This window comes from Agelaius phoeniceus, chromosome 1 (genome assembly GCF_051311805.1).
Source record: "Agelaius phoeniceus isolate bAgePho1 chromosome 1, bAgePho1.hap1, whole genome shotgun sequence".
Classification (NCBI taxonomy): domain Eukaryota; kingdom Metazoa; phylum Chordata; class Aves; order Passeriformes; family Icteridae; genus Agelaius; species Agelaius phoeniceus.
Window position 1 is genome coordinate 21,014,343 of NC_135265.1, and position 14,187 is coordinate 21,028,529.

General features: G+C 40.5%; 1 protein-coding gene across 1 annotated transcript in view; it reads left to right on the forward strand.

Moving 5' to 3' along the window:
* The first annotated feature begins 7,784 nt into the window (after nucleotides 1-7,784).
* CUBN (cubilin) overlaps nucleotides 7,785-14,187 on the forward strand; it is a 144,962-nt gene continuing 138,559 nt past the window's right edge. The window contains exons 1-6 of the mRNA XM_077191935.1: nucleotides 7,785-7,981; nucleotides 8,751-8,880; nucleotides 9,208-9,300; nucleotides 10,286-10,324; nucleotides 11,093-11,194; nucleotides 12,091-12,194. Of these exons, the coding sequence (XP_077048050.1) occupies nucleotides 7,785-7,981; nucleotides 8,751-8,880; nucleotides 9,208-9,300; nucleotides 10,286-10,324; nucleotides 11,093-11,194; nucleotides 12,091-12,194 (665 nt within the window). The remainder of the gene's footprint in view (nucleotides 7,982-8,750; nucleotides 8,881-9,207; nucleotides 9,301-10,285; nucleotides 10,325-11,092; nucleotides 11,195-12,090; nucleotides 12,195-14,187) is intronic.

The window sequence follows — 14,187 nt, forward strand, 5'->3', positions numbered from 1 at the left end:
GATGTAGTATTGTTATTTATGGTTGTCTCACCTTCTTTAAATACTTGCAGGATTCTGGAACCCAACTGTGTTTGTCTGGAATGATTTGTTTAGTTGCAGCTGAATGAAAATATTTCAATATTTTCACAGGCCTGACAATAACTTCGCTGTTTCTCTTCTCATATAATTCAGGATAAGATCATTGCTCCTTACCAAAGACCTACATGTAAAAGACATAAAAAAAAAATTAAAGTTCCATGTCTAGGTTCCTGTGACATAAGAACTGGAGAAAAACTATATGGGCTTCTTCTGAAAATTTCTTCACAAATCTTGGTGGTAGTGCTGGGGTTAGGAGTGTGTGTTGAGGTGAAACCACTGCATGTGGCCATCCCGAGTGCCACTGCTGCACAGTGCCTCGTAGAGCTGGACTCTGGGTTTGTAATCAACCTTGTGAGTTCAGAACCTCTGAAATTACAGAGAAAATGATGGGAAAACTGAAAGCCTTCTAAAGAATCATGTGCTCTGGTTGTTATCTTGGGATTTTCCCATTGCTATCTAGATTAAAAACAGCTTGAATGAGGAAGAGTTGAGATGATACTTCGCAAGCATCCTTAGGGAGATTATGTGCCAGAAGACAGAAGGATTTTGTAGTTGATCGTAGTTCCTGTGCACCTAAACAGTGAGCTAAAGTTGCCAGTCCTGAAAATGAATGAGTTTTCTTCCCCCTCTTCCCCCCACCCATGGGATGACACAGGAACAGTCTTGGTATGTTCCATCTGGGTTTGGTAGTGCAGGAGAAAGTGAAGATCACAGAGAGATAGTGTAGCTATTTTCATTTACTCTAGTCCTGAAAACAATTTAAAAATAAATTTATGTAGATAAATTCATACAGCTTTATCTTGTGCTGGGTCCTGCATGTCTTCTTCAGTCTTGATTTGCATGTTGCTTGTGGACTGTTAAACCAGGAAAAGCTTGGGTTGACCTACTTCAGCCTGTCTGATTCTCCAGGAGCATATTGACCACTTGGGCTGTTCCAGCTGTAAAAGAGAAATGGAAATGGTTTCTCCTGGAAGTGCTCTGGACAAAGCCTTAGAGAGGGTGAGGTTGGCCTTTGTCCTCACCTGGTCACTTGTACTACTGAAATGGCAAAAAAGCACTGCTGTGCTGGCTATTAAACTGCAAAGAGCAGGTGTGGTTTTGACAGTGAACCTTGGTTACCTGTATCCACAATGGTTAGTGTGTAGATTTATCAGCCAGATCAATAACTAGTATCTCTATGGTCTTGTTCTTGGGAGAAATGTGGTGGTATGAAGATCTATTGCCGTCCAATATGTTCCAAATATTGTTATGAAAACAAAGGATACCTATTTGATATATAAATTGGAATTTCCTTCTGCTAATTCATGTAAATAGTTTATTCATTCTGCTTCACTGTGGTAATACTTGGAAAAATATTACTATTAACAATTAATCTTCAATTCCTTTATGTGCAGAACAGAAATTAATGCTTTATATGCCACTTGTAAATTAGCAATGTTGAAATGTAAGTTGAAATGTACCTAGCTGCACCTAAAACTGCAACACTAATACAGAGCCTGTTACATATGGACAGTGAATTTTAATTCAATTTGATTGTGAAGACTGAATCTGTTTGCTAACTTGAGCTATTTCTGAAGGGCAAAAAAAAAAGAACTAATTCAGAGTTGTTAATTCATATTTGTGTATTTTACCCCTGCTAACCCTGTAATACTGGGGTAGCTAAATTGAGTGACTGCTGCTTATCCTCTTGGTTTGTTATTAATAGCCTGGTTTACTGAGTGCTGTTGGGTTGTACCTGCTTGACCTCACTTGATGATCATGTTGCTTCCTTTTCCAAGCAGTCTCCTAATCCTAAGTGCTTTGCAGTGTACATCATGGCTGTACTTTGCAACTTCTGCTTAAGCATTTTCACAGCAATGAAATGTGATTACAAAAGCAGCTGAAAGGTGAAGAAGTAAAATCTGGAAAACAGCTTTGGAAAGGGAGGGAGATTCCCAGAATCTGATTTTTTAATTTGTACCTCATTCATTTGCACATCTTAATTACATTTCATTATCTGAGTGAGCTTATGTGGTTGTGTTCCCTTAAATTTGAGAATTTCCACTGAGAAAAAGGCTGTCGTATTTAGTGGTATTATATTTATGTAGTCATTTTTGAAGCTTGCAGATTGACTTACAAAAATCTTCCCTATACCAGCTCGTTTTTATCTGAGTTAGTCTGGTGTTTCCCTATACTCATGAAGAAACCTGTCTAGTGGCAAAATTACTGAAATACCATTTTTTAATACAGTGAGTTTGAGTAGTTTTTGATGCTTGCAGTGGAGGTGCATCCTTCCATGCAGTGAATGTGAGGCTCCTGCCCAGAGCCTTTATCTCACTTTTGACTGATAGGAGACTTATAAGGATTTGCAGGAATCTCTGTGTTACAGTCTGGGAGAACATTGATTGGTGATGGCTATTTCTTAAATTTAAACTAGGGAAAGCCCATTTTGGTTTTGACAGAGACATTTCAATAGAAACCTGAACAGGCCCAAGGCTTCAGTGACTATACAATTTGTTTTAGCAGTTGTCACACATTTCTAAAATCAGTGGAAAATTTAGAAAATATTTGTTGCATCTCAAGGATGAATTACTCAATTCTCAGCTCTTCCTTTGGCTCCTCTTATTGCTGTTCATACTAAAGTTTAACACTTGAATTCTTGTATAAGTACTGAATTATATTTATTTTCCTTAGCAGTTTAATATATTTTGTTTCCTATGGGTTTACAACCACTTAAATGTTGTCTTTTTCTGCTTGTTATTTAAAGAATATGACAGAGGAGATTAAGTAATAATTGCTTCAGAGCACTAGCATTTCTGAGCAGTCTTACGTAAATATTGTATAAAATTGAACTGATCAAAGAAATACTCAAGGAAAAATAATGTGAAACCATGAAAAAGTAGACATAGAGCCCAACATTAATTCCAGTAGCCTTTTTCTCTTTGCCTGTGCAAATATGAGTAGTAAAGTGTTACAACCTCATTAGGGGAAGTTTATGAAATACTGAGTAGTGATAGAATGTCAATTTAAATGTTATTGTGAAGAGCAGGACAAGATTTGTGTTACTTTTGTCTTTAGTAAATTGTAAGGTTTGGGGAATTTATATAGCCATTAAAGAAAAGAAATAGGGGCCCAAGAGGGCCAGGCAGCCACCAGTGAAGGAAAGACAACTGGATTGTTCTCTTTGACTTTCCTCCACCTGCTCCTGTTGACAGTGGGAGGAAGCTGGATGAGGAACCTTCTCAGGTAAGATCTCTGGTGAAACAAGAAGCAGAGTTGGAAGGGTTTAAATCAACTGGAACACAACATTTTTAGTGAGAGAGTTGCTGGATGTCAGATGACCATGCTGGTTGGATGCCCTTCACTGGGATTTGGGAAATTGCAGCAAAAAAGTTCCTGAAATCTCCTCCAGGGATGAATGTGTCTGATTTTAGATGCAGGAATCCCAGCTTCAGTGAGAGCATGTTTGTCTTGTGCTTTTGTCCATGCACTGGGCTGTTTTAATTCAAATAGTTTTAAATTGCCACCTGGCACTTGGAAGCAAAGGATGTTGATGGTACTGATACAGTTTCTCACATGTGGATAGCAATAAATAGTTTTGATTAGTTCAAATGTTTGCCTGTATATATTTAAAAAAATAAATGAATCTCATTCTGTTTATAAATAATACACTTAAAATGGGATTCTTCTCAGAATTAATATTTTTATAGGCATTTTCACTGTGTATTGACCACAGTTAACAAATGGCATTACTCATTCTTTGCACATATGTTATAAGGTGAAGCTTGTGGAGAAGGAGAAGATTGGACAAGTTCATGTAAGAAAAATCCTATGAGAGTACTGAGTAAGTAGATTTCTGACTGAAGTTCCCAAGCTGCAAATAACTAGAGGCCAAGAGAGTACCTAGGGGAGGTACTGTATATGCTCACCCCTTTATTTCCTCTCTGCCTTTGGCCACTGTTGGAGAGTGACCTGGATGATCCACTGACCTGGGTAGATCTTTTCTAGCCCAGAATGATGACTCTTATTGCTTATTTTGCATGGTGACAGAATGCCAGTACTTGTAACCACAGCCTCAAGGCCCAGCAAATGTTTTACAGACATAGCTCAGACTGAGCTTCTTGGTGAGAGCCAGCAGTACAGAACAGAATGAATCTGAGGGAGATTGTGCAGCCAGGTCCATTCATGGCTTATGGGTTATTTAGTGGAGAAGGGTTGCTATGCAAATGCAAGTCCCTAAAAATAACTGCAGTGTATGTTAAAAGGACTGGAATAATCGATAGAAAAGAATAAAGCCAATACAACCTACTGGGAGCTTTTCAATAACTTAATTGCAAAAAAGAATGAAATAGAGAATAGGAAGCATCAAAGTGGTTTATAGAAACAACAATGTGTAGGAAGAAAAACCAGAAAGACAGAAGAACTAAAATAAAAATCTCATAAGGGAATTAAAAAACTAATGTGTTAAATCTTACTTGCGGTAAAGGAATCCAGGGAGAATTTGGACAGTAGATCAATTTCAACTTAAGCAGTTGACTAAATCAAGACTCTTATCTTTGTCATTTGCTATTAAAAACTGAAAAACTCAATTTCCTGGCCAGGTAGTTTAACTTAATTAGCAGGTAAATTATGAACGTCATCAACTGTGTTGAGAAAGCAGAATTTTAAACAGGTGGCAGAGGGCAGAATGCTGAAAAGAAAAAGAAATCCTTAAGGAGGGGTGTGAGAAATGGCTTGCAGCAGCTGCAGCTCCTGGGGAAGGTGCTGTGGCCATAAAACTCTCAAGGCACTCATGAAGAGAGGGAAAGACTGATGATAGGTGCTTACGGGTAAGGAACAGCAAGGGGAATGTTACTTTTCAGAGTCACCCATGTTTGATGTAAACCCCATGGTTGCTGGTCCATTTCGCAGGGTCTGCTGCTAACTTAGTGCTTGGTTGTTCTCAGAGCTGATGGGGCACATGGGAAATGCTGAGTTCATTATGGAGCTGGCTTTACACCATGAATTTCCACGGTTATATGGAGGTAACAGTTTGAATTCATATGTTGTGTGTCACTTTTGAACTCTATTATTAGAAGGAGGAAAGATGAAGGAGGATCCAGGGAAGTGAAATAGAAGTACAGGGAGATATGAGCACAGCTGAGGGAAAACTTCTGTAAATGTGCTCTACTTGGTATCCAGCAATGGACTGGATTTTGAATTATTTGCGAATATTTAAGTGATAACATTGGATAGCAGGGATTATTTAATTTTTTTTTCATCTTAAGGGGGAAAAAAGATTATTTTTTAATCTTCCATTAAAAAATTAACCAGGTTTGAATTCACGCCAGTGGCTGCTCTTCCTCCATTTAAACAGGTAACATTGTCAAAAACTCTCATCATGTCCATGCATTTGAGTTACTTCCTAGGAGTAATTAATGTGCATTGAATTTTTGTGTCATGATTTGAATCAACTCTTGTCTTCTACACAAGCATCTTTGCATTGTAGGCGCATACTGCTGGAGAAATAGAGGAATGCCACTATTTCATTTCACAGTGCTACATGAGATGGTGGTAAATTGTAGTCCCTGCTAGTACAGGATGAACTTCAACCAGAATTAGAGACAAACACTCCATTACTCTTGCCAAATCTGCACACAACCTATGCTCTTTAGAGCTGTTTTCTAAGCCTTCATCTTAGGGAGGTAATGAATGACCTGTCCCAGGAGGAGAGGTTCATGCCAGCTCTTCTTGTTAGGAAGAACAGCCCCTATTCTTGTGCCAGAAATTTGTATGTTTTCCATTATGTTCCTCCAAAAATTATGTCTCAATTCAATATATTACAGTAAAATTAGAAGGTGTGGACCTACTTCTGTCCTTAAGAAGGTTTATAGATTTCTCAATTTGGCCAGCCTGAGGTGCATTCACTAGGAATAAAGACTAAATTAACTAAAATCTGGAAGGTCTAATGAAATGGAAAATAGTGTGTCATACAAATAGGTGGGTGTCCAACCCTCTCTTTCCATCCTATAATCAGTGCATAGTCAAAATCAGCTGGTCCTCAGGCCAACCATTTTCTAAGCTATAAAGCCTGCGGGAAGAGAAGGTGAATTTCTTCTTGTTCCTTGCATTACCAGCCTTGTCTTCATCCTTAATGGTTTATTGCTCACTGATTATTGGTTTATTGGATTTAATTAGTTGGAAAGGGAAGCCTGAATTGAAGGCTGACAGGCAGCAGAGAGTGGCAGTGCACATTCAGCATGCAAAAGAAATGCAGAGGGGAAAGGAAGGATTTTGTGGGCCACAGCCAAAGGCCAGGATGGAAGCTGTAAGCATACAATGGACTTTGTGAAATTAAGTTCCTGGAGTACACAGACATTCAGCCAGCCTGCTATGGAGTGTGGGTGTAGTTGGCCCAGAGTTTATTCAAGTTGACATCCAACTGACAGCTACACAGACTCAGTAAACTGTTAAAACAAAAGGAAAATCAAAACAAAAAGAGAAAAAATCCCCACCAGACAGACTTCAAAATCGACAGGAAGAATGTTAATGAGCAGCAGTTTAATGGACAGTGCCGGGATACCCAGAGGCAGAAGGTGTCTGATCAACTAGACAGAAATATTGATAATTTGTCCATGCTGTCCTATTCCTGACCAGAGGTTCCAGAGCAAAAAGCATAATAGTAAATATAAAAATGGTGGAGGGACAGATTCTCAGTTGATATATAAAAACATAGTTCACTCATGTGGATTGACTGGAGCAGTCATATGTCCTACAACACAATTCTGTATTTTTATGGAAATATTGTCCCTCATGTTGGTAAAGGACATCACATGGAAAATTTTCCTTATGTTTCTCTGTTCTGGCAGGAACAGCTGATAGACTCCCTGCTGCAGAGCAGGTGAATATACCCAGAGCTGTCCTTGTCCTTCCTCACCAGTAGGCACATGGGATGGGCTCAGGAGGAGCTTCACCGCTGCCCTTCCAGGTCCCTCAGCAGCAGCAGTGACTGTTGGGTTACCTCCATCACAGCCAGTGGGAGCATAGGGAATGTGGTCAGCAGGCTGGTGCTGCTCTGAATTCCAAGGTAAGTTCATGATAACACTGAAAATAAAATATAATGCAAATCTAGTTTTTGGGAAAATGGTGGGATACACAGCTGATACAGCCTAAGACATTATGGTATTCACAGTGAAGATCAGGTGATCTGTGGCAGCACCACAAATATTAGCTGTCCTGATTTCACATCCATGTCCTCAGTGTGCATCTGTCTCTTTTTGAGATGACATTAGTATTTTTTGTCACTGCATTCAATTTCTTCCCAGGTTGTTTTGAGCTCATAATGCTTCCATCTGTGAAAGCCGTAGAGTTCATTCAATCCCCCAGCTCCAGGGAAGGTTCCACATATCTGTGGGACATCTGTAGGTGACAAGTACAAACTGGAACAGAAAGAAAGACTGGGTAGGGTTAGGAAGTGCAGGAGCTCCATGGCTTCCAGGAAGGTCTGGTGCTTAAAGGATGCTGGTGTTACCTACAAGCAAGAGCAGCTACAACTTTTGCTACACTTCTTAGTAGAGTTTTGAAATGTGAGCAACCTGACTAAGATGTCTACTAAGCAAAAACGAAAATCAAAACCAATAGTGGTGGACCTGGATGTCAGGAAGCTCCTAGCATGAGGAAAGAAAACACACAGAGAGCTCCTCTAAGCAGGAAGAACAAAGCACAGCAAAGTCTTGTGTAAGGGAAGTATGGAGACTGGCAAAAGCAGAGGGGAGATGGGACACGGAATCTCTCATGGCTTTCAGCAGCAGCAGCCTGAGCCTCAGCATCTGGGGACTGAGTCACCCTTGAGTCAGAGCAGCCGTATTCGGTTAAAATTGTACTTTGCTGTTGTAATCCATGGCGTGCTGCTCAGTACTGCTGACTTGTTTGTGTCATCTGCCCAGTAAATTACTGACTGGAAGCTTCTCTTTCAATACAAATATTCCTTGCCAGCCACTATAGGTTTTACATTTGGTAGGGGATTTTTTGGGTAACAATTTAGGTCCTTTAGTGCTGCCAAATAATCTTTCCTTCACTCTTGTGATGCAGCACGTGGGAGAGCACTTTCTGCAGATTACAAGGTGCTCAGGGACACAGGGGTGCTCAGCTGTACAAAGGGCAAAGACATAGTGATAAAATACAGGCAGATTCCATTTAATGATCTCTCAAAGCTCCTGAACCCAAAAGACAAAAGGAGAAACATGCATTTAATGTCTAGGGGATTTGCATGTTGTCAATCTTTAATTAAGGTGTCTGAGATAAAGTTCACCCTTGCAAGACAAGGCAGCAGAATGGGCACCTTGTGAACCAGGAGCTGTGTGAGAGCAAAGGGCACCTGGGCTCACAACAGCCCAGTCTAGCACTGAGGTTTCACTTCAAGCTCAGGAGGGCTGGAGGAGAGCAATGCCTTGGGCTCCTGCTGCTCCTCAGCTTGTGGTTGTGCTGCTATTGCTTACTGGACTGAGCTGTGACCCAAACCACCATGAAAACAAGAGGCAGAAAAGAGCCACTTATGATGAGCAGTAAGTACCATTGCTTGCAAATGCATTTGTTGGGATGTGGCCTGTAAGTGCTGGTAATGGGGGCAGAGTGGCTTTACTACAGCTCTATTTTACTTACTCTTTGGCAGATATGTGTGACTAATTTTTATTTTTTTTCCCAATACACAACAGGCCTCGTTTATCCTCCGAGCAGGGTAATTTAGTGTTCTATGCTGGCTCCAGCAAAAATATTGAATTTAGAACTGGACCACTGGGGAAAGTAAAAATTAATGAAGAAGACCTTACAGAACTTTTTAGTCAGGTGATATAGTTATCTTATATATATTTTCTCTTAATATATTTTCATTTTCAGTTCTACATATTAATAGTTAAATTGTTTTCACAAGTGTTTTATGTGTTCTGTATTTTATTTTATATTATCTATATCAGCAGTCTAATATGAAAGTAAGCCATTGCAGACTTGTAATCATGTCATCACAAAAGATAATGAAAATATTAAATTGTGTATGTATAAGAGCTCTCTGTTTTTAGGTGGACTTTATAATAGTAAAGTTATGCAAGAACTAAACTTTCCTAAGCTTTGAAAAGTCAAAGTTTGTTTCACATTATCTCTGTTGTTTAACTTTAGGTTAGAGAGAGTAGCACAGAGATTCAAGAACTTAAAAAAGGCAGTGGTGCTTTGCAGAATGTATCCCAGCAGATTACTCTGCTGACCTCCAAGGTGAGCCAAACCTTCATGTTATACTCCTCCAGCATTCCCACGTTTCCATTCCTCACGCTAATATTAAACAATCTGTTTCGTTTTAGTATTTCTGCACCCAGTTTAGGGAACTGGAGCAGAGTCCCTATTTAATATCAGCCTGGAGTGTTTAATTTTGAGATACTTATTCAGTAGCTATGTAGACAATTGAAATATTTCTGTAAATCTCCCCAAAATTTCCAGTTACAGTGATTCTTCTTTGTTCGTTGTCAGCATCTGTATTGACTATGTCCTCTAATATTTGTGAATAAATTCCGGAAATTAACCATATATGTTTTCATAGTTGCTACACAGACATCCCATTCCATAGATAAATTGGGCTATAGGGGTTTGCTGTGGAAAGATAAGACCAGCACAATAGTTTTGTCATTTCCCTAATCCTGAATTCTTTTTTACTATGAAAAAAATTTTAAAAGATTGCCTGATTTAAGTGTCTTTTGTTACAGTGTTTCCACAAGTTCCTTATAGGAAAATATTTTTACAGTGTAAGAGACCTTCCTCTAGGGAAATTGGGCTAATGTGAATCCATCACATTCTTTGATTCAGTGTCAGTTTGCTGTTTGTGGTTACAAAACACTTAGATGTGAGACCTTTTCCTGGCTTTCAGTGCTCTGTCCCAGACCTCTGTCCTTGTCACACATGTGAGGACCAGAGCATTCCCACAGAAATATTCACATTCTTGATTTTCAGCACCTGAATACATCTTTGCAAGACAGAGTCTTGCCTTGTGGATCCAAGCTGGGACATATTTAAGCTGTCATTTTCTGAACAGCCAAACCCACCAAATCTCAGTGAATGGGGCCTCATTTGGATCTGTCACCTGGTTTCACGTACCAGTTATTCTCTTTTTTCAGAGAAAAGTATTTTGTGAGTTTACCAGTGTCTAGCAAGTACCTCTGTGGTCAGTCTCATACTAAGCACAATGTAATTCACATTTCTTTTGCAGATCCTGAATCTCGATAACAAACTTCAAAGCTTTCAGCAAGTAAGTAAATGGGAAGCAAACTAGAGATCAGAAAGAAAATCTCAGCCCCAAGTGAATAAAGTGAGGTTTCAATGATTAAACAGCTAAATGATTTCTTTCTTCTCATGCATTCCTCAGGAAAACTTTTTTTGGTAACAGAAGGTAAAAAAAAGCACCAAGATTTGTGGAGGAGGTGATATGCTTTCTTACAAAATATAAACTGTGTAGGAGACTGCATTTCTTAATGGAAAAACACTTGTACATTCAAGAGCAACAAGCTGATACCAAGGAGAAGTAAACTTTCCCTTCACTGGTCTGTCAAGATAAAGACCAGAAACTCAAACTGGATTTTTATTGTACTGGAACTAACTAAGTTTCAGCTGTCGCCTGCTTCTCCAGTGAGCTTGTGACAAGCCTCACTGTAAGGTGCCAGTAAAAACAATTGTCAGATTAGATACCCATGGAATCAAAAAGACAAGATAACCTTCCATCTAGACTCCCAGTCTGCTGCTGAAGAACAGTCTCTATTAATATTTAATTTTTACAGGTCTTTTCTCATCCTAGTGCTTGGCCATTCTGTGCATGAGCAATCACAGCAACATTATTTTGTACAGGGATAAGTGAAATAGCTCAAAACTTTTACAAATCAGCCTTGCTGAAAAAAAAATGGAGGGCAGCTAAAGAAAGAATTTGGGGGAAGAGAAAAAAGAAGGTTTGTCTTGAAAATAAATGCTAATGGAACATGAGCTAAGCAGAAACCTCATTTTCTGCTCTTTTCTGGCATTTCAGGACATCCAGAGGAGAGCCTGCAGCAGTAACCCCTGTAAGAACTCAGGGACCTGTGTAAACTCACTGGATGGCTTCTTTTGCCTCTGTCCCAGCAACTGGCAGGTGAGTCTTTACCCTCCTCCACTACAGAGTGTGTATTTCATCTGTAAGGCTGCATCTAGCTCAGGGTGATTGCCATGCAGCACAGCATTTCGGTTTGTTCAGGGTAGAGTGAGCAACACTGAAAGCAGAGCAGCAGTGTCACTCATTGGTTGTTTGCTTCTCAACAATATCAACATATATGTGTAACAAAAGAAGCCCAAAGCATAGGGCCAGACCCTGCACTGTTACATGCAGGCAGTGGCCCATGAAGTCAGTGATTCTTGGCAGTTCCCACAGCAGAGAATTAGTCTGGTTTTTGCTGAGCACTGAACTGAACTGCATGCCTTGCTGTTGACCTTACACAAGGCTAGAGAGAGGCTGGGGGAAGGGATGGGTAGTTATTCAGTCTTAAACAAGTAAGACAAACTGGGGGTGTAAGTAATCAGTGCCATTCTGGATTTTTTAAATCCAGAGACTTTACTATGATGGTCTAAAATAGCACTTTAATGGTGCTATTATGTGCACCAGAGATGGGAATGTTATATTGTCTCCTCAAAGGATTTAAACTTAAAAGTTATCCCAGCAAGATTTGGGTCAAAATTTATGGGCTTTCCTGATAGAAACAGTTTATAAGAAAATTTTCTGAGTCTTTTTCTAGTTGGAAAGTGAGGGGTTGACAAAAATATGCTGTTCATATGCTTTCTACATTTGAGATATTTTATCTCCATCTGACTGATAGCAAGGGTCACAGAAACACAGCTGAAAAATAAACTTTTGTTATTGTTTTCATAAGAGAATCCGTGTTGATAACAGCCCATGGTTTGTATATCTTTGAAAACTATATTAAACATTGGGTCCATGGTTTGCTTCATTTCTCAGTTATTTGGAAAATAAACTGGTTTTCCATTTCATCTTAGGGCCCCCTGTGCGCAGTGGATGTTAATGAATGCCAGATTTTTGCTGGAACAGCATTAGGCTGCCAGAATGGAGCCACTTGTGTGAACACGCCAGGCAGCTACAGGTAACTTCTCAAAACTAGACACAAATATCCCGTGTAGAATACTCTGCTGGTTTTGTACCCCATATCATGTCTGCAGCACAAGTTCTAGAATTAAGTCTGTTTAATATCTGTGCACTATAATTCTTTGCAGTCTGGGAACAGATAAAATCCTTACTGCACTGTGCACTGAGCCCACTGCAGACACAGAAAGGCCTCCCCAGCCATTGCCTGCTGTGACACAAGAGGAGCAGCAGGAGCCAGATCCATCACACAGCCACGCTGGGGAGAAGGCTGCAAACTGAGGACTGGCTCCAGTGACCCAGCCCCCTGTTGTAGGAGCAGCTGCTTTAATGGAAATTTCCTGCACCATGGGGTGTAGCTGGGGCCATGAGAGGCCCATGCTGGGCTGTGACCAGCACTCACCAACATGCCCACAGAGTACAGCCATGTTACCATCCCTCTGCTATCACCCACCCCTTGAGATCAAAGGGAGATGAAGGAGGTGATCACCCTTGATCACTGGTGTTCCCAGCACGCTCATTTGGTCAGAGCAGGGTGCTAATAACATCAAGATAATGGGTGCAATCCCCATGCAGCCCATTCACTAAGGCTTCGACTGGATGACCCCTGTGGGTCCTTTCCTACTCAGAATATTCTGAAAATCAGAAAACAAAACAGTTTTGTGAAATGCCTTCATCCCCCCCAAAAACAAAGGCACTGCTGAGACAGCAGCAGAGCAAGGAATGCACAGTGCTGCCAGGCAGAAAGGGAGGAGAAATGCTGTCTGCAACCAAGGGGGTGCCTGGGCTGCCTCTGCTGGGCCCCACACACGAGGCCTCTGGAGCATATTCTTCTCTGGCTGTGCCCAGCTCCTTAGGAAACATGTTCTTGCTTACAGGGCAAGCCAGCCTGAACATTTTGTGTCTCATTCTCCAAAATGTCAAATAATCTGCCAAATAAATAACTCTCACATATAATACAAAGCTCCCCTGTGCAATGGGAACACGCACGCTGGAGAGCACGCCTCAGCTTTCTGCAAAGTATTCTGTCTCCTGCTTCAGCATAGAAATCCTAGCCCCCACAAATATTTGCTTGATGTAACACTGGCTTAGAGTGCTTTGTCAGTTCTTGGAGGAACCTCAAACAAAGGAAGTTCTCCTGTAGTGCTCCTCATGCTTGAACATTAACACACAGTCTGCTGAGGTGTCACTTCTGCGTGATGCCTCCTGTAAGCTTTAATTTTATTTTAAAGGATGTTTCTAGCTTGTCTGCAACAGATATTTGTCAAGAAAACAACAAAGCAATCTGCCTTTATTTGTTTCCTATTGTGCTCAGAGAAGTACAGGTGTGTGACTAAATTCTGCTGTTCTCACAAGTGTTGTCATTGTGTTAATACAGTCACGATTCCCCAGGTTCTTCCTTGGTGTACTGCTTGCCCTCCTTGGTACTTGCTGAATCAATGCTTCATGGAATGAACTAAGACCTCTTCATAAGTCATTGAAACCTTAATATTACTGCTTTTACATCACACACTCAGGATTATTACATAGTCCCTTCCCAAGTCCATTGTACTATCTTTAGTGTCCCTTATTGGCTTACTTCTGAGTGCTCCACAAATGCTAAATCCATCCCCAGGCAGAGCATGACATCTCTTTTCTGCAATTGGGAGGACATTGCTGCTAAGATTTCTGGGACTCAACAGCCCAGGTCACCCTACTAATGCTCTGGCATAGTCCACCATTGTGGACTGCAGAGAAAGAAAAGGGTAATATCTGACTTTCCATAGCCTGCAGAAATAATACCAGGTGATTGGAAGTACTGGATTAGGTACCATGAAATGGAGCATAATGCAGTCTTCATCCCTTGTTCATTTTCTTTATCTGCATGGTTTTCCTGTAACTCAGGAAAGCTGAAATATGAGGGAAAAAGGCAGGTATCCAGAAACACCTTCCTCAATCAAAATTTCAAGGGGACACTGGATCAGTTGGATCAAAGGCTGTGAAAGTCCCCGAGT